The 19,960-nt window shown below is 47.8% G+C and overlaps 1 protein-coding gene across 2 annotated transcripts; it reads right to left on the bottom strand.

The window, feature by feature from the left end:
• Positions 1-213: 213 nt before the first annotated feature.
• On the bottom strand, positions 214-17,870 carry SLC66A3 (solute carrier family 66 member 3). Of its 2 annotated transcripts, XM_003411889.4 has the most exons (7): positions 17,686-17,867; positions 10,825-10,907; positions 10,676-10,745; positions 9,474-9,531; positions 4,159-4,279; positions 3,323-3,364; positions 214-1,261 (listed from the first exon to the last, which is right to left on the bottom strand). In XM_003411889.4, exons 1-7 carry the CDS (start codon positions 17,826-17,828, stop codon positions 1,170-1,172), a joined length of 609 nt encoding a protein of 202 aa, XP_003411937.1. In that variant the 5' UTR covers positions 17,829-17,867; the 3' UTR covers positions 214-1,169. The 2 variants fall into 2 exon arrangements, with proteins under 2 accessions (XP_003411937.1, XP_010590219.1); XM_010591917.3 differs by lacking the exon at positions 3,323-3,364 and having other exon boundaries at positions 17,686-17,870.
• Positions 17,871-19,960: the final 2,090 nt, after the last annotated feature.

The following is a 19,960-nucleotide window of genomic DNA, read 5'->3' as shown; positions in this document are numbered from 1 at the left end:
TCAATAATTTATTATTTATTCTTAGATACCATATTTCTCTTCCTCTTGGTTGCTATGAGTCAGAATTGACTTGACGGCAACAGATTTGGGGTTTTTTTTGTTTGTTTATTGGTCCCAAGCAGTAGTTCTAACAGGATTAACCACAGTTTAAATTCAAAATCAGTACTTTATACTTAAATCACAATAATGATTGACAGTGAAGACTCTGCAGAGTTCAAGATAAGAAAGTTTATTTTACATAGGACACTGCATATAAAAGAATAATGACATTCAGTTACAAGGGGGAAGATGTTTTTAAATGTTAAGGTTTATAGAATTTTAGAGGAAAATGTGGTGTGTGGTGTACAAAAGTCACTACCCTTTACTGCATATATTTTCAAAGACAAAACCTGATCCAGGTCGGCTGTATTTTGTACCAAATTCCAATAATGATAATTGTGTATAGGTGGCTCTTTAAAAAATGGCAGCACTGTGCTTGAATCAGAATATTTGTTGGAATTGCCTCATAACTATAGATTGCAGTTAATACTGCCTTTTTGAGGTAATTCCTGAAAGGCACAGTGTGACGTTAAAGGCTACTTTGGTGTGCAAACTCAAGTCAAATTACATTTATGCTTCCCTTGATATCCTTGCCATAGCCTAAGGAGATACGCTATATGATGACATGGTAAGACCATCCTGTTACATCTGCTACAATTAAATTAAACTTTAGTCCTAGAAAGTGAACCTTAGTAATTTACAGTTCTACTTCTGAATCCAAACATAATCCGCCTCCGTTCATACTCAGTTGTGTTGTAGAGAGGAATTATTCTGAAAAGATTTCGAGAGCTGAGAAATAGATGTAGTTAGCTCTTTGGAGAGAACTTAATCATGTCTTCAGGGTGAGAGTCAAAGTGGTCTCAAAATGGGCTTCTTGGACTATTTCAGTCAGTCACCAACCTTCTCAAAACTGCAGATTTCTGAGTCCTACCACAGCTTAATGACTTGGTGGGAGGGGAGGGAGAATCGACATTTTTTTTAAACCAGTGTTTAAGTGGCTCTTTCAAGTCTAAAATACCTTCAGCTTCAAAGTTTCTGAAATAGTTGCTTAATAAAGACTTTAGCAATGAGCTGTTTTTCCTCTGGTTCAGCTATTTGAAGTCCACTTCACGTGTGGGAATATGTATCCATCACTCAGCCTTTACAGCAGTCTTCTGGTACTTCCGTATGGTAGCTGTTATCCATATATTGAAAGCCAGCATGGTCACAAAACGTGTAAGAACTGAAATCAGCCAAAAAGAAAGAAAAAATATTTTAAAAAATGCAGTTTTCAGATTATCACTGCCGTTGAGTGGATTCTAATTCATAGAAACCCTATAGGGTTTCCAAGGCTGTAAATCTGTATGGAAGCAGACTGCCACGTCTTCCTCCCGTGGAGCCCACTGGTGTTACTGAACCAGCGACCTTTTTGGTTAGCAGTCCATCACTTTAACCACTGTGCCACCAGGGCTCCTTGTTTTCACGTTATAGAACAAAATTACCTCCCGCTCTTAAAAAGAAGCCTACGATCTTCACCCCCCAAAATAAAACTTAAGTATGGATTGTGATAACTTTAAACTTTGGCTCCAAATAGTTCTGGGAAAATGACCTTATGACAGTTACCTTTGGCCACTTGGCCTGACTTAGGCTGAGTTCTCAACTCCCAAATCAAACATATAAATCTTTTTGGAAAATGATCAGATGGTGTCACCTAGTCTATGAAGGTTAGAAATAAGTCCCTGGCACATAAACCAAAACCCACACCCATTGCCGTCAAGTCGATTCCGACTCATAGTGACCATACAGGACAGAGCAGAACTGTACCATGGGGTTTCCAAGGAGCAGCTAGTGGATTTGAACTGCTGACCTTTTGGTTAGCAGCCGCGCTCTTAACCACTGCGCTACCAGGGCTCCTCATAGACACTAAATAGTCCAAAGTATTTTCTCCATCACAGCACCCCTTTGAAAACAACAGAACAAGAGAATGAAAAATGCTTTGTCATTCGTGTGCTTTAAAAAGCCTTCAGAGGCTTCCCACTGCTTGTGGGCAATTCTAGACTCTGGACGGTTTGGCCACTGCCAGCCTGGCCTCCTGCTCTCCCATCACGCATTCCCCGTTAGTTCCCGTGTGCTCTGCACTCCAGCTCTGCTGGTGCTCTCAGGGTCCTGAGGCATGTAGCCTCTCCTCAGGGCATGTCAGCAGTCTCTTCACCCTTTTCTCTGATTAAACGTCTACTCATCTTTAAGATCTCACTCTTCAAATTAACCTGCCCAGCTCCCTCAAATTAGATCAGGTTCCCCTCTTAGGTGCTAATCTTGTACTACTCTTGGAAAACTCATTTCACAATACAGTGAGTCCCTGGGTTCTGTCTGACTTAGGGACAACTAGTATTTGACCTTTAATGTTACGTAAATGCGCCCTCACTTTGAATCTGAACCAATCACGATTCTTCATCGCAATCTCACTTTCACTTGCCGCACATGCGGCTTTTAAATCATTAAATCACTAAAAACCAAACCAAACCCACTACCGTGGAGTCAATTCCGACTCATAGCAACCCTATAGGACAGCGTAAAACTGCCCCGTAGAGTTTCCAAGGAGCACCTGGCGGATTTGAACTGCCCACCTCTTGGTTAACAGCGTAACACTTAACCACCATACCACCAGGGTTTCCTAAATCACTAAAGCAAGGCTAAATAAGAACTGTATGCACCTATTCCAACTTACCTACAAATTCAACAAAAAGACACTTAGGAAAAGATCTCGTTCGTAACCTGGGGACCGCCTGTATACTTCAACAGTTAATTGATTACTTCACCGTCCATTTCCACTGATGGAATGGAAGCTCCATAAAGACAGGCATCTACCCTCTTGCTCATATTCTATTCCAGGTACTACAAGAAGTAGTTGTGGACTATAAGTGACCCTACAGGACAGAGTAGAACTGCCTCGTAGGGTTTCGTAGAGCTGATGACCAGGCACTTAATACTATGAATGGTGACTGATGGAGACTAAGGAATACACTAGCTACAGCAGCTAACCAAAAAGTTGACAGTTCGAATCCACTGGGTGCTCCTTGGAAACCCTATGGGGCAGTTCTCCTCTGTCCTACACGGTTGCCATGAGTTGGAATCGACTCAATGGCAATGGGTTTGGTTGTTTTGGTTTGTTTGATCCTCTAAATTTATAATCCATTAGAGCCAAGGTGATCTATTAAACCCTAAGACAATTTACAAATGAAACAGTCACAAAGGGCATAAAACTCAAAAAGGAAGTAGGGACAAAAATATGTATTTTGCTTACTTGTAGCATCACCGGTAGTAATTAAAGTTGTTACTACTCTTGCTGTAAGAGAAAAGTTTTCATCAGTAAATACCAACTGGCTTCTCAGGCATTTTGGTGCTTAGCTAATGTCCTTCCCTTTTAAATACAGGGATATATCACTATATATGTTAACTGTTCTTGAAAGGTTTTAGTAGTACAGAAAACTCAGCAGCACTATATTTCAGAAAACATCTAAAATCCAGCCATGTATCCTAGTCCAGTGGTTTTGAAACTGCTCCTAAGAGCAGAATCTGTGCCTAGAAGGTGCTTCAGTACTACCCAGGGAAGGCAGGGTTAGGCTGAGCTCCCTTCCACGACCTGTATGTGCCAACCCACAGCTCCCTCCCCACCCCTCAGAAAGCAGCTTTTTAAAAAATCTCATTTACGCATTCAGCTTCTAGGTAAGATTTCATTTTTAAAAAGGCTCTACTAGTTAAAAACAATGTTTTTAAATCACTGAATTCTACCCTTTTATTTTCATAGATAAGGAAACTGAGGCCTGGAAAGGGGTATGACTTTCCGAAGGATCTAACTTGTTGTTAGGTGCCCTCGAGTCGATTCCAACTCATAGCGACCCTATAGGACAGAGTAGAACTGCCCCGTAGGGTTTCCAAGGAGCGGCTGGTGGATTCGAACTGCCGACCTTTTGGTTAGCAGCCAAGCTCTTAGCCACTGTACCAGCAGGGCTCCCTGAATCTCAAAAGCTATTAGAAAAGCCCAAGGGATCATGACCCTTGGACCCCAAGTTAACACCTCTTCCAGGCAGACAGCTGATGCTGACAAAGGACTCCCCAGCATTTGAGTCTTTCTCTTACTTGCACAGGTGTAAGAGGAGAGGCCCCACGTCAGAGCACTCACGGCTCCCGAGTCTCTTGTCTTCCACAGATACTGGAGTTGGGCAAACTTACTGGCCACACTGGTGAAGGTACATAAATTCTGTTTGCAGATAAAAAGTGAGAAGTCAGGAGTCTATTTGTTTAAAAAAAAAAAAAGAAAGAAAAGAACATCAGGTACAGAAAGCATTTTTGAAGCCAAATTTTCAGGTGAAGTAATAACCAGTTTTGTACCTGGTGGAAACCTGTTTGGTGAGAAAATAATGCAACAGTGTGACATTTATTTATAATCCACTAATTCCAAATTCTGGGTCATTCAACCAGGAAGTTTACTGAAGCATTTTAATGATAAAAGTGAACCTCTGTGCTCTAAGCATTGTGTTCCAGGCATTGGGGCATGCTGAAAGCAAACACTGTCCCTCTCTCAAAGTATTTAGAGAAAGGGGATGATGAGCAGATAATGGCAATAAAGGATGATAAACTCAGTAACACAACACACTGGCCACGGAAACCAAGACCCAGAGGATCTCAAAAGTTAGCATGCTCAAAATGTCCAGGGGAGAAAAGTTTTTATTTAACAAATATATATATGTTGTTGTTAATTGCCCTCGAGTCAGCTCTTACTCAAGGCGGCCTTATGTATAAAAGAATGAAACTTCCACAAGGTCCTGCACATCTCCCTGATCTTTGATACACTGGAGCTCACTGTTGAGGGTATTGTGTCAATCCACCTCCTTGCAGATTTTCCTCATTTTTGCTGACCCTCTACTTTACCAAACATGAAGTCCTTTTCTAGTAGTTGGTCTTTCCTGATGACATAACCAAAGTAAGCAAGACAAAGTCCGGCCATCCCCACTTCTAAGGAGCATTCTGTTGTATTTCTCCTAAGACCCATTTGTTTGCTCTTCTGACAGTCCATGACATATTCAATATTCTTTGCCAACACTACAATTCAAATGCATCAATTCTGTCTTTTTTCATAGGCCTTACTATTGACCAGAAACAGTTCTAACTTTTTTACAAATCATTTAATTCTCAAATAATTCTATTAGGTAATCAACCCTCATTTTATGGATGAGGAAACTAAGGCACAGAGAGCTTACATAACCTTCTCAAGATCATACAGCTAGTAGGTAGGTAATAGGCCCTGACAGTCTCCGGTCAGAATCCATGTTCTAAAGCACTATCTTATGCGCCTAGGAAGTAATTCTAGCGGGTTACTACTTTAGTTTGAAGGGTAATAAAAGTATCTATATGGAATCTCCTGGAAACTCTATGGGGCAGTTCTACTCTGTCCTACAGGGTCGCTATGAGTCGGAATCGACTCGATGGCACTGTTTTTTTTTTTTTTTTTTTATGGAATCCAATCTTCCTGAAAAGGAAATAATATTGCTACTGTAAATAGAAAGGGAGAGACAATGTAATTTACTTTGTATCCATGAAAAGCCCTTACCCTAAATGCAAGTAACAAATTAGAGCCCATGAGGTATTTACACAAAAAGAGAAAATTTTCCCCGTTCTGGGGGGGGGGAAAGCTGTTTTAATATCCTACCATTTCATAATTTAAATATGCAAACCCTGTAGGGGCTAGATAGCGAAGAGGCAGATGGGCTAGCAATGGGGTGGCAGGCTCTCCCTTTCCCCAGGAAGTGCTGATCACTTGCTCTGGGCCATTCAGAGAACACAGCAGGACACATGCAGTGAAATATGCTGGGTAACAGTAGCATGTAACACTCATCTTTTTATACGTTCCCAAATAGTTAATGCAACATGTCAGGCATTGTGCAAAATGCGAGGAATGCAATGGTGTGAAAGAAAGAACCATCCTGCACTCCAAGCTCAGGGTCTAATGCATATGCTGAAAGCAGCTCACTGCTAAACAGTGTGGTGAGTGCTTTGTTGGTAGAGCAGAGGCCAGAGCTACATCGGGGACTCTTTTTTTTCCCCCCTCTTTAGAGAAGCAGAAGATGAGAGTGGAGAGGCAACCACAAGGCAGTTGCAAATAGTTTCATGAAGAGACTGGGATTATAAATCTTCACATTTAGTGGCTAAGTAATGGGCTGCAGCTAATTTGAAGTTGAGATAAAGAAAGAATTACTGCTATGGCCACAAAAATTACCTATCCCCACCCTCGAATAAAATATATTGATGGATGGATGAAGAGAAATAATTGTTGTGCTTTAAAACCGGGGGAAAACCATGCTTCTCTGAATGGCAAACTCATAAAACAGCAAGTTGTGGCAGCTCGGCTCCAGGAATTTTTGGCTGTTCTACATGAATCCACACGATGGGGCCCTCAGGTTCTCCGCTCCCTCAAGATCTTCACAAATTAGCTGCAACACTGTATGTACCCCCCACCCTGAGCTGGGCCCAGCCCCGCCATGTAACACTTCCTACTCCAGCTGCTGGATCGTGTACAGACTGAAGGGAGGCCATGGTGAATGCTGGGAGACCCATTAGGAAGCTACTGAAAAAATCCAGGTTTGTACCACAGTGGCAGAAACAGAAGAGGTGAGAAGCGCTCAGAATCTGCATACATCCTGACAGAACTTGCTGAGGGACTGACTGTGGGAGGTGAGAGAAAGAAGTCAAGGGTGATTCCAAACTCCAATGTCTTTGGTCTTAGCCACTGGAAGAGTAGAGTTGCCTGTCATGGAATCAGATAAAACTTGCAGGAGGAGCAGGCTTGCTGGGAGAGAGGAGCAGGACAGGAGTTTGGGGCATATACGTTTGAGATGCTGACTAGTCGTAGCAGTGTAGCTGTGGGGTCGGTGTGTGCCTGAGCCCTGGGTCCCTCTAATGTTGAAGAAGTCAGGGAGCTGAGGAGGAACGAGCAAAGATGACCAGGAAGGATCAGGTGGAAGGGACAACAGGGGAATGAGGTGTGCTGGAAGGCAAGTGAAGAAAGTGTTTCAAGGAGGAAGGCTCTATCTATGGTGTCAAATGCTACCAAGAGGGTAAGTAAGATGAGGAATGAGAAGGGACTGCTGGATTTAGCAACAGGAATGAAAGTCGGTGGCATCCTTGACAAGAGCAGTTTGTTTTTTTCTGTCTCCCCAACAGAATGGAAACTCCATGAGGGGAGGATTGTTTTGTTTCTGGCTGGGTCCTCAGCACCTGGAACAGTGCTGGCACACGGTGGGCACTAGTTACAGACGGAATTGTGTGTCGTCCCCCCCCAAATATGTGTTGGAATCCTAACCCCTATACCTGTGGCTGGAATCCAGTCTGGAATAGGGTTTTCTTTGTTATGTTGAGGCAATATCAGTGTAGGGTGAGTCCTGAATCTAACCACTTCTGAGTTACAAAAAGAGCAGATTAGACACAGATGCCAAGTAAGGATAGCCAAGGAATCAAGGAATGCTTGGGAAGCAGTCGCCATCGTTCTGACTCTGATTTGGATTTTTCTGCCTCCAGAACTGTGAGAAAATAAATGTTCTTTAAAGCCACCGACTTGTGGTATTTGTGTTACAGCAGTATAGAAACTAAGATAGCACTGAATAAATATTTGTTGAATGAGTAAATCCTTAGTAATACTGCCATTTGGCAGATGCCACGATGAAGGCAAATTCAGGATAACATGGGGGAAAAGAAGAGGTTACTTGGACATGGGAGAATTGTGGAGAAGGGAAAGGCAGAAGGCCTTTCCAGGAGGTGCTCCCAGGTGGAGGAGATGAGCAAGGGCCCACAGCCAGGCCTGTGGTCAGATCCAAGGACAGGCCACACTGGGAGCTGGGCAGAGAGAGCTGTGAGGACAGAAGTCCTTGTGCCATTTGGGTGACCTGAGCTAGGCAGAGGTAGAAGGAGTGGGGAGGAAGCAATGTGTCTGAGAACTAGTTAGGACGCAAGGTCAGCATGATCTGGTGGTCAGTCAGAGGCAGCTGGGTCAGATGCAGGGACAAGGGGGCATGGGATGAAGAGGAGGGCCAGGAAATCTATACACACAGACTTCAAGATGGCAGACGGACAGACCCTTGTCTGCTAGACCTTCTACCAGATTTGTCTTTCCGAAGAAAAGGCCATCATTAAACTCATGAAGGAGGTTTCGTTTGGGCCATAACCGAGATCCGGACAGTCTTATTGTACATGTTCAACTGGAGATGAATGCCTGACACAGCATCCACCACGGCGCAGGCCCACGATGAGTACCTGTTGAGTGAATGTGTAAGGGAATGCAGAGGACAGGGACAGCACAGACCCTGGGCTTCAGCCCCTGCCTGATGAAGAAATTCATGGAAATTCAATAATACGAGAAATTGCAGCATCAGTATATGGTTAGAACAAGCCACTGGTAAGGGCATAGAAGAAATACAAGCAGATGGAAGCTGTTGACCTTTGGGCCTGAGGCCTGACAAGCCTCTACCATAGTGTCCCCGGAAGAGTTCCTTGGGGTGACAGCTCACTGCTGCTGCAGGACACCCTCAATCACCCCCCACACAGCCAGGACCACACCATATTCAGATGCCTGAAATGCAACTCAGAGAATCCAGTCCAGTTGCCAAAAAAGGGTCACAGCCACGATGTTCTGAGTTTGGGTGTGGCAGGCAGTGACTTCTCTCCACCAGCTAATTCTCCTCCTCTTTCCTGCTGAGTAGAAGTATTCACTTTAGTTACCTTGGAGAAGGAGCACCATGGTCAAATGCTTCCTGACCAAGTATCAGAATCCATTTCTCACACCATGGAAATTTTTGGCCCTTGGCAAGTAATTCCAAGGGGGGGAAGTGTTTTGGGGGCAAAGTCTAAAAATAATAAGTAGCCAATAGGTAATTGTTAGCCTAACAAGAAGCTGTTTAACTTATGCTCAGTTATTCATTCCACAACTGTGAACCACCTCCCAATCTGGTTCTCTATAACTCCAAAAGAAAGAAGTAAAAAAATGTTGCCACCATTTAAACGAGAATAATGCCTTCTAACAGGAGTCCCTGAGTGGCACAGTTTGGCACTTGGCTACTAACAAAAAGGTTGGAAGTTCGAGTCCACCCAGTGGCCCCTGGGAAAAAATGTCTGGTCCTCTGCTTCTGAAAAATCAGCCACTGAAAACCCTATGGAGCATAGTTCTACTGTGACACACACGAGGTCGCCATGAGTCAGAATTGACTTGATGGCGATCGGTTTGTTTTTAAATGTCTTCTAATATTTGGATAGCATTGAGATTTCACCCCCGTCATCCTTAACAGCACCAGAGAATTTGCAGTTAAACATCTGATCTACAAAGTTCTTTCCAGGGCAGGTGGAATAGAGAGGAGGGAGAGGACAGGCTATTTCATACACTTTTCTTTCCAAGGGGAAATACTCACCATGGCCAGATCTATGATCCACTTCTGCAGCGTGAGGATGAACCAAGAAGACAAAAATCTTATCAAGTCTTAAGAGAGAGAACAGTCCAGCTGCTGGCAGCCCCACCATCCTCCCAACTCCAAGCTCAAAGTCTTCCCATCTCATGGAAACAAACCATGACCACAGAGACATAAACCAAATGTGCAACTGGGAAAGATTCTGCTAGAACATGTCTTATCGAGAAAAGACAAAAACGTTGGTTTCAAGTGAACATGGGCTTAGAGTTCAAAAGAACAGAAGCAAATTATTGAAAAAAAATACCAATAAACCTGTGTTCCGGGATTGTTCCCTAGTGTTGGGAGTATTCCAAACTGCTTTAACTGCCCACCTAATTCCTAACCAAGCAGATATTTCTAATTTAATGTCAAAAGTTAAGCACTTCAAAAAGAGGGCCAACGTTATGGAGTAGGAACGTTCTAAAAAATTGGTTAAAGTGGAATTGTTACTGATTTCTCCTCTCCTCTGCTAACTCCACTGTAAAAATGATACAGCTGGGGTGGGCAATGCGGGGAGACAGGAGGAACCATGTTTGATTTTCATTTTGGAATTTTGAACCTCTGAACTCATACCTTGACTAGGAGCATGATTTCCAGACCAACTAACCAGTAGAAAGCCAGCTAGTTTACCAGGTGAGTCAGCAGCATTGTGTTCAATAGCCAGTCATAAGATATTGCCATTATTATTACTTCAAATGTTTTTGGGGGAAGGCAAAAAATGTCACAAATAAACAAAGTTGGACATTGTTGCTTTTAGCAGAGGGTGTTTCTATAGTTGAGCATGTTGAGCAGTGAGACACTAGTCTACATTCACCTCCCCTGTTAGCAAATTCCAGCTCTGGTGAGAGAAGCCTGAAGACTCCGGGACCCCACCCACCTCAGGAGGAAAGGCCAGTAGTGCTTCCAGCCTTTCCAATTCCCACCCTAGTCTAGCACCTTCCAAGGAGAGGAGCAACGTGGTTCCTGAGGGGGAGATGCCAAATACGAATTGCACTAAGAGCATCTGTGGTCTGGATGGGCATGTTTGCTTACGTGGGCATCTTGCATTTGGGCTTCTTTTTCAGCTTAACCAAAAAATACACATCTAAAGGCCCTTGCTTGGTAATGCCACTGTTAAAATAACACACCCTAATCACATTTCTGATTCTCAGATCCTCAAAGGATACACAGCCATGTACGGGGCAGCCTGCTTCACGTTCCCACTAAAATGGAAGACACAGAGTAGGAGGATGATATCTGCAAGAGAAAGTCTCCGTGTAAGGTGGAAGAAGGAGAGACACGGGCGCAGGTGTAGCGGGCCTGAAGGGGCGATTACCTTGTGCTATGAGAATGGGGAACTCCACGTAAGTCAGCAGTGGGTAACCATAGTACTGCTGGTACCTGAGGAACACCAGGAACCTGGGGAAGAGGAAGGCACACGTTAACACATACTGACCGACCCGATACACACACAGCAGTTAAGGCCCAGCCAGGCACCCAACAATGCAGGTCTATTTGCAAAATCCTAGAACTGGTGGTGTGGGAGTCTGGAAGTGTTAAGGAGAAAGTTTTAGATGAAAAAAGATAGAATATTAATTCAATAATCTCCGTGAGCTTTTGAGCATTCAGCACCTGCCGGGCACTGTGCGAGGAGTATAATATACATTATCACCGAGTCACTAGGAAAGGACATCCTGTTTGGTAAACTAGAGGGCCAATGAAAACAAGGGAAAGTCTCCATGAGATGAACGATGGGCTCAGACATACTAACAATCATGGAGCGCCCGGCACAAGACTGGGCAATATTCCATTCTGTTATACATCAGGCCACCATGAGTTGGAGCCCAGTTAATGGCAACTAATATCACCTGTCTTAATATAATCACTTACAAATGACTTCTACAGAAGTTAAATCGTGTGACCAGGATTATAAGTGACCATGGCTTCTGGATCACGATCTGTCTCCAAAGTTGGGGTCCTGCCCTGGGCCGCTGCCTCTCAGAAAGATGTACACACCACCTGGGCACCCTGAGCAGCCACAGAGGTTGAGAGAGTTCCCAGGGGGGCTGAGAACCACCCTGAATAACTCTGGTGAGACAGCGAGGCGCAAGAGGTGGAGGAGGGCCCTGGAGACTCCAGGACCCACGTGTCTCAGGACAAAAGGCCTGTGCTTCCTGCCTTCCCAGATCCCATCCCAGCCCAGTCACCTCCCTCAGAACCTGTGCCTACGTCTCCCTGCTGTGCTCTGCGGTGTCTGTCTCTGTCTGCCAGCTGTGCCGGTCCCTCACCCATGTGTTTAGGCCACAAGGGACAGGAAGGAAAGGGAGCCCCCAGCTTTAGGACTTCAAGCCATGCTGGGTGGGTACCCTGCTTCCCCTGGGGTAATTCTGAGCCTTTTGTCCATAATTTGGGCTTAACCAGCTGTGGCTTTCTCAGGAGGAACATGCAGTGGAAAACATGGCTTAACAAAGCAAACAGCAGGTTGGGTCAGATTGTGCCTCGTCGAATCATGTTTCTGTCAAAGGTGTACAATTTTTGCCTTAGCTAGGGCGGAGCATAAGAATGGGGTCACAGGCCAGGAGGCGGGAGCATGGTGTGGGGCTCTGCTCCCAGTGTCACTGAGCAGTGCAAGCTGCCCCCAGGCCTGGGCTCACCCCTGTTCCTTGGCCTCTCCAGGCCTCACCTGCCTGCCCCGTTCCCAAGGATCCTCACCACGGTGGGGTCAGCCGTAGAGATATCCAACACTTTCCCTGAGACCAGCTCTCTGGGGGCTATGCGGCTGGCCATCTCCCCAGCTGCAGAGGACAAGCAAGGGCTTCTGCCCAGCGCCTACCCTACTGGAAAGCCTCTCTTCCTGCCCTGCCTCCAGAGCAGCACCTTTCTGTTCATCTGCCAGCGAGTGCCCTGGGGGCTGGGGCAGAGGAGGGGAGTGGTGCATCCCACCCACTTCTGCTGAGTAAGCAGAAAGAATGCGTGGGAGGACTTTGAGAGACAGGAGAAGAAAGGCTATGGAGCCTTCACCATGTGTATTATACTGAGCAGAAGTGTTCCCTCAGAATTCACGCCCACCCCAGAACTCCAAGTGTGATCTTATTTGGAAATTGGATCTTTGGAGATACAATGCAGTTAGATGAGGTCCTGCTGGATGAGGGTGGAGCCTAAATCCAGTGGCTAGTGTCCTTACAAAAAGAGAATAACGTACGTGAAGACAGAGGCAGAAGACCACCATGGATTGCCGGGACCCACCAGAAGCTAGGAAGAGGCATGGGATAGATTCTCCCTCAGACCTCCAGAAGGAACCAACCTTGCTGACACCTTGATTCGAAATTCTGGCCTCCTGGACTGTGAAAGAAGAAATTTCTGTTGTTTTATGCATACATCCCATGATATAGCCTGAGGCCTTCAGGACAGGAATGAGTACCTTGGGAATGTCAGAGCTGTGATTACCTTCAGTTATTTATACTGGTCTTCACATTTTACAGGCCACATGGGGAAACTGGAGCCCAAAGAAGCCAAGGTTATATAAGAGCTCAGGAACAACCAAAGACCAGAGCCTGGAGCTCCTGACACCCAACCTCGGCGCTTTCCATCACCGCCTCCAGAGCCTGTGTACTCCCAAGGGGGCCCTTTGGTGCCACCTGCTATGCTTTTGGTGGGACCCAGACTTTTAAGGGTAACCATCCTTTGCTCCTGGGGCGTATGGGGATAGTAACTTTGTTTTTACTTTTTTGTTGTTTCTTTTAATCAAAAAGTTGTACATTAAAATGCTCATTATAATAAAAGGAAGACAGTCATCTGACACCCAGCCCTACTAGCTCGATAATATCCAGGCCTGCTCTGAGGAGTCATTTGAGTTTTCTGGTTCAGCATACATGCCAGAGGTTTAAAACACACACACACACACACACACACACACACACACTCACAGAGAAGTTAAGTGACCTGCATGCACTAGTTGCCCAGGCTGCTGTAACAAAGAACCACAAATTCCGTGGCTTAAAACAACGGAAATGTATTCTCTCACAGCTCTGGAGGCTAGAAGTCCAAAGTCAATATGTCCGCAGGGCCATGCTCTATCTGCAGGCTCTAGAGAAGATCCTTCCCAGCTTCTGGTGGTTCCTGGCAATCCCTGGCTTGCAGATGCATCACTCTAGTCTCTGCTCTGCCATTATCTGGCCATCTTCCCTCTGTGTCTCTTCTCTTCTTATAAGGTCACTACTCACACTGGATTAGGACTCAGTATGTCCTCATGTTGGAGCCCTGATGGCACAGTGGTTAAGGGCTTGGCTGCTAACCGAAAGGTCTGCAGTTTGAATCCACCAGCTGTTCCTTGGAAACCCTATGGGGCAGATCTCTGCCTCACAGGGTCACTATGAGTAAGAATCGACTCGATGGCAACAGGTTTGGTTTTCATTTTTTTATGACCTCATGTTAACTTATAACATCTTCAAAGACCCTATATCCAGGCAAGGGGTTAGAGTGTCAACATATGTTTTGGGGGTACAAAAGACAACCCATAACAAAGCCTGTGTAGAACTTGAAGACTTTTTCAAAGGAATCTTACCCAGAGGCCAATGTAGCCTAAAAGCCAGCCTGCTCTTCTGCAGCTGGAGAGGGGAGAAGAAGGCCTCACCCACTCAGCCTACCCCCCACAAGTGCACTGGGGTCCTGAGGCTCAGGTGAGGGGCAGAACTCGGGGGGTGGGAGGGTGACAGGGCTGCAGGAAGAGACAGCAAACCTCATACAGAATTCCTGCCCCAACACCTCTCCCAAGCCACAGTTCACTTTTTTCCCCACACAAGAACCTGTCCAGGTAAAGGCCTGTTGGGTTTAGAGTAGGAAATGATAGTAGCAACAGGTAGTGAGCACCAACCACTGCCCTGTCTGGGGGCCTAACCACACAGTGGGCACCTGTTTCCTGATACCACATCCTGTCCCCCATCCTCCCATGTAGCATCACTTTCTGGCACCTCCTGGCCAGTACTTCCTCTACAACACAGCCTGTCCAGGTCACCTTCCTGAGACATGTGTTTGTTGCTGCTCTGAGAGGGGCCCTGTGATGAAGGCAGGCCTAGAGTATGGAGCTCCTGAGTGTAGCGCAGTGGTTAAAAACTCAGACTCTGGAGTTAGACTGCCTGAGTTCATAATCCTGCTCGTCAGTTACTTCACCAACTGCTCAGTGCTTTGCTTTCCCCATCTGTAAAATGGGGAGAACAACGACACCTACCTCATGTGGCTGTTGAGCCTGCACGTGGTGGGTGATTTGAAAGTGTTAGTTACTATCATCTTCAGCTTCTTTTTTTTTTTTTTTTTGGCTTGTACACAGTCTTCCAATCACACCGCTCCTAGTCCCAGCTCCCAGGTTTTTGCTCAGGAAGCCCTTCTGCCTGGAATAGCTCTTTCTCCACACAGTCACCTCCCGCTTGTCAGTAAGGACTCAGCTTGGGGGGGTCTCCCCTCCCTCAGTTCAGATCAGGGCCTCCTGGGGCCCCTTTATCAGGGAACTTATCCGCTTAGGTAACTGTCTGTTCTTCCCCGGGGCCAGTGGTTTTGAAGACAGAATACGTCACCCCATGGATGCAAGACAGAAGGAAGGAGTAGGAATGAGCCTTTTTATCATTGTGAGAACTTTCAAACAAAGCACAAAGTAGAGAATAGCATTAAAAAAAAAAACCCATCCGCAGTTTTAACAGTTAGCATTTTGTGATATTTTCCTCATCTATTCCCTTCCCTTTTCTTTGCTGAAATATTTGAAAGCACACCGTGGACACCTCATTTCACCTGCCGACTCCAGGATGCAGCCATAAAATGTGGGCATCTCCTTACCAATGCCACGGATACACCGAAGTTAAAAATCTTCCCCGGGATCATTAAGACACAGTCCATACTCAAATTTACCCAAATCTCTCAAAACGGGGCTTTTAGAGTTTGCTGAAATCAGGATGCAAAGGTCATATACTACATGTGTCCTAGGTTACTTCTGAGGAAATGGCAGGGCCCTCGGACAGGTCGTTGTTGTTTGGTGGTAAATACCCTCAGGGTTCCTTCTGCTCTAATTCTGGCTGCCCTGCCTGGCCTCTTTGCAGGCATGGCCCACTAGGGACAGTCGGGTCTGCGCTATGCCCATGCCTGGGCCACCATTTCCCCACAGCGCCTAGGCCCAGCTGCCCACCACCTGGGAAGGCTGGGGAAGGGAGCCATGGAGGGGCAGGGAGCTGGCTAGTCCTTTTTCCCTACCCACAATATTGTAGATGAGACCGGCAGGCAGCAAGACCCAGTGACTGCAGGAAGTGGGGAGGTGGAGGAGGAGTCAGAGTGGAGAACACAAGGACCCTGCTGAGACCTCTGTCCTGCTACTGCCTGTGAGCAAGTTACTCCCCCTCCCTGGGGTGTTGTGAGGATTAGAAAGATAATGCATATAATACATGGTGTTTAACACAAAGAAAGTGCTCTGAGAAATTGCTGCCTGAGGTACCGATAAAATCCGTGGGAGGAGCCTCTGATCACTTCCAGTGGGGGCTTCCCGGAAAGGCTGACATTGGAGCTGGGCCTTAACTGCCTAACCCATTTACGGGAGTCTGTGCCTGATCTTGGCACTCCTAGTCCACCCTGGGGCACAGCCTGAGAGGCAGTTGGGCCAGCCTACCACACACCTGCTTTTTCCTGCACGTGAGCAGCTGCAAGACCCTGAGAGAGGCTCACTGGGATGGCAATTGCTTTGAAAGCCTTCCACCCGCCAACCCACCCTCAGTCTTTCTGGGTCAGGGGAAATGCTTTTTTTTTTTTTTTTTTTTTTTTTTACTAAGGTTAGCTGTTAGTGACAATGGATTTAAGACAAACCCTCACTCCTTTGCCCTCGCTGGGTTTGCCTTTTTTAAGTAATGGAGCAAAAATGGTGCAAATGGAGGCAGAGGAATTGGGGGGAGGGGCGGAGCTGGGGTGGTGCGCTGCAGCGGGTCCCCAGACTCTACAGGCATCTGTCCTGCTTCTACTGATGCTGCACTGCCAGCCTCATCTTTCCCAGCTCAAGGACCAATCAACCCACTGAGGCCAGGCTCCTCTCCCCGGATTTCCATACCCTCGGGGATACACCCCCAGCAATCGGTGTGCCTCCTCCAGCCGGTTTCCTTTTCCTAATCCCTCTGTCCCTCCCAACCTAAGGGTTGCCCCAACCTGAAATAAACTGCTGTTTCCCCATCCCGGGGCTAGGCCCCTCTTTCCACTTCCGACTCTCCCATCCCTGCCATGCTCCTGGGGCCCCCCAGCGTAGGGTCATTTACAGACCTGTGAGGATTAGTTCCCTCTTGTCTGCCGAGACCTTCCAGAAAGGTTCAGCTCAAAGCCTTTCGGATGGACGCACCCAGGGCGGGCCCCGCAGGGCCAGGTGCGCGGCTCCAGGGCCTGGGCGGCCCCTCACCCTCCTACCCGCCCTGCGGGACTCAGCCCAGGGCCCCTCACCCCTTCCACACCCCAGATCTCCTCTTTCTCCCCCGCTCTTGGCTTCTTTCTCTCCCAGGATCCCTGGGTCAAGCCAACCAGGCTGCCCCTGACGGTGAGCGCTTCGGTCAGGACTGGCGCCAATGGCCAGACTGGTGCATTTCATGTACTGTGTTTTCCAACTAATTCGAGTCTTTCCAACCAAAAGTTGGGCCACCCACTCCGGGTTTCTGACAAGCATACGCACCCCTCGAGCACTGGCAGCTCCCCGCTACCGTCCGACCCTGCCCACCTTTCAAGAACCCATTCAGGCCCCCCTCCTCGCCTTCCCAAGATCTCTGCAGTCTCTGAACCCAAAGAAACGTGTAACTTTTTAAAGCCAGGGGGTCCGTAGAGACCAGAGTTCAAACAGGTGAGCACCTCAGGCCCGAGGGGGTGAGAGGTGTGAGGGTTTCTCCAATTGCAAACGCTCGTGACCCGCTGCTGTGGCCACTGACAGGCAGTGATGGTTTCCCTACGTCTCAGATCCCTCGTTGGAAAAACGGGCCTGCGCACAGTCCTGAGAAGTGCCACTCGCAGCCCCCAGGCGCCTTCTCGCCGCTAACCGAGTTAACCCTTCGCCGCCCTGCTGCCAAACAGGCGCTCGCGGATCCGCCCCCGGCCCCTTCCCTATCAGACCCCGCAGCTCGCCCGGGCTCGCAGCACCTTCCCGCCCGAGAGGCGAGGGAGGAAGGGCAGCAGCTCGGCCGCCCGGCTTTACCCGGCCAGCTCCAGAAGTAAACTCGGGAGGCTGATGCCCCGTGCGCTGCGCGCCGCCAGCACGGCGGAGATCTGCGGCAGCTTGAGCGCGGCGCACACGCCCAGCGTGCTCCAGTTGCAGAACCACAGCAGCCCCGTCTCCATGGCGCCAGCCGGCTGCGGGGACGCGAGGGCTCGGCCTCTGCGGCGGGGTGGCCGCTCCGCCCTCAGCCGCCGGGTTCCGCCGAGTACTTCCGCCTTGCCTAGTTCCCGCCTGCGCCCCGTCCTGGTCCCGGCCCGGGCCCGCCCTGCCCAGCCGCCGGCCCTCGCTCAGCCCCGGCCTCGCCCCGCCCACCCCGGCCTCGCCCCGCCCACCCCCGGCCTCGCCCCGCCCACCCCCGGCCTCGCCCCGCCCACCCCCGGCCTCGCCCCGCCCGGCTGCCCACTGCCGCCGGCTCCGCCCATCCCCGGGCCCGCCCTACCCAGTCGCCGGTCCCGCCCATCCGGCCCCGCCCATCCCCGGCTCCCTCCGCCCCGCCCGGCTCCGCCCGCGGCTGATTCACTTTTCCTTGGTGAGCCACCCACGCTGTCCCGCGCACCCGGGGAGGGCAAGCGGGCACTCCTCGCAGGAGAGGTGGACCATTTTGTTGGGAGTTTTCACTCTGGAAACGTGTAGGGTTTTTTGGTTTGTTTTTCTTACTGAGTCTTTCTTTCGTTACTATTGGATTAACGGTATAAAAAAACCCAAAAGCCAAACCCGGTGCCATCGAGTCGATTTCGACTCATAGCGACCCTATACCAGCCACTTTTTATGCCTCTGAACCTCAGACGTAAGGGTTACTCTGGTTCTAATGCTGGAGCTCAGGAGACCGGAGTTAGAGCCTCACTGTGTGTAGGTTGGGCATCCTATTAGATGATGCTTCCTGGATGTGTTAGTTTTGTAAACTTTGGCCTTTTTCCGTTTATCTCTGTGAGATAAGGCTGGCAAACGTGTGTATGCCTTCCCTGTGTGATAGTTAGGGAGCCCTAATGGGTTTGTTTTGGTTTTTCTGTGTCATATTTGGAAAACCAAAGATTCGCCATGTAACCTAATGGAAAGGCGCCTGCAATAAATTACCTGTATAGCTCTCACTGGTATAGCTCTACAGTGCCACTCACCTTATTGGTGGCTTGTATTGCCAGATGGTATTTCTGAAAATCCATATTACGGACCAAAAATTTAAGGATAACTGAAAACACGTGCCATCAAAAGAAAAATTCAAGGAGAAAAAACGTAGAAGCCATCCCACTTGGTACCTGGAAAGGGTCGAGTACTTGACCCTGTGACCATAGCGACTGTGGGTCCAGAACCTTCTGGGGTCTTTTTGTTTTGTGACTGACCTACCAGTCTTCAGTTTGAGAGTGGGGCGGGGGAGTGTGTGCTCCACCCCAGCCCCGTGGAAGCTTTTTTCTTTGGAGATTGGTCTTTAGACCTGAAGGCCTTGTACTCCAGCTGCAAGAGTGAACATTTTTCCTAAGGGAGGAAATAGAACTCTGTTGATAGAAGAAGGTAACTTAGACGCAGCCCTCTGAGGCATAAAATGAGGGGCAGTGCATTGCCATCACTAGGGTTGGTGTCACCCAGTGTGGTAGCTCATGATGCCCCCCATGCTAATTGCCACAGTATGGTAGCTGAAACACCAGTGTATTTGACAAAATCATTGACTATAAAAATGCCAACAACGTGTGCTTCTAGCAGAAGCAGACAAAACCTTGTGATTGGACACATGACAGCTTCTGACCATAGGGCGTTAAACCAAACCCATTGCCCTAGAGTTGATTCTGACTCACAGTGACCCTGTAGGATGCAGCAGAACTGCCCCATAGAGTTTCCAAGGAACCCCTGGTGGATTCAAATTGCTGACCTTTTGGTTAGCAGCCACCAGGGTTTCCTATACATACACTACAAAACAAAATAACAAAAATGCAAAGCCCTAATCTACCATAGGTAATTTTGTGTTTACTGTAAACCTCTCAGCCAGGAAGCTTGAGGGGCCAGATATGGGTCAGCATTAGGATTCTGACCTCCAGAGACTTTCCATCTCTGCCTAGCCCACATACTCCCCACTTTCTTCCCCCTCCTCTAGCCTTCACCAGACCGTCTCCTCCCGCCTATGGAAAAAACCAGAAAGTGCTGAGTGCTTCCTCCTTAGCCTAAAGGAGAACAGGAAAGGAAACCTTTAAAAGGAAAACAAAGATACTGTGGGTTTTTTTTTTTTTCTTATCTTTTCAGAGATGCATACCAAAATATTTACAGA

Source organism: Loxodonta africana, chromosome 12 (assembly GCF_030014295.1).
Source record: "Loxodonta africana isolate mLoxAfr1 chromosome 12, mLoxAfr1.hap2, whole genome shotgun sequence".
Taxonomy (NCBI): Eukaryota; Metazoa; Chordata; class Mammalia; order Proboscidea; family Elephantidae; genus Loxodonta; species Loxodonta africana.
Note: the sequence above shows the minus strand (reverse complement) of the source record. Positions and strands in the feature narration are given on the sequence as shown.

Excerpts from the sequence above, each read along its gene's own strand:
- SLC66A3 (XM_003411889.4), bottom strand. The coding sequence starts at position 17,828 with ATGGAGACGGGGCTGCTGTGGTTCTGCAACTGGAGCACGCTGGGCGTG. Across the intron at positions 10,746-10,824 it reads CCCCATTCTCATAGCACAAG|ATATCATCCTCCTACTCTGT; the intron begins GTAATCGCCCCT and ends TTTCTCTTGCAG. Across the intron at positions 1,262-3,322 it reads TACTACCGGTGATGCTACAA|TTCTTACACGTTTTGTGACC; the intron begins GTAAGCAAAATA and ends GGCTGATTTCAG.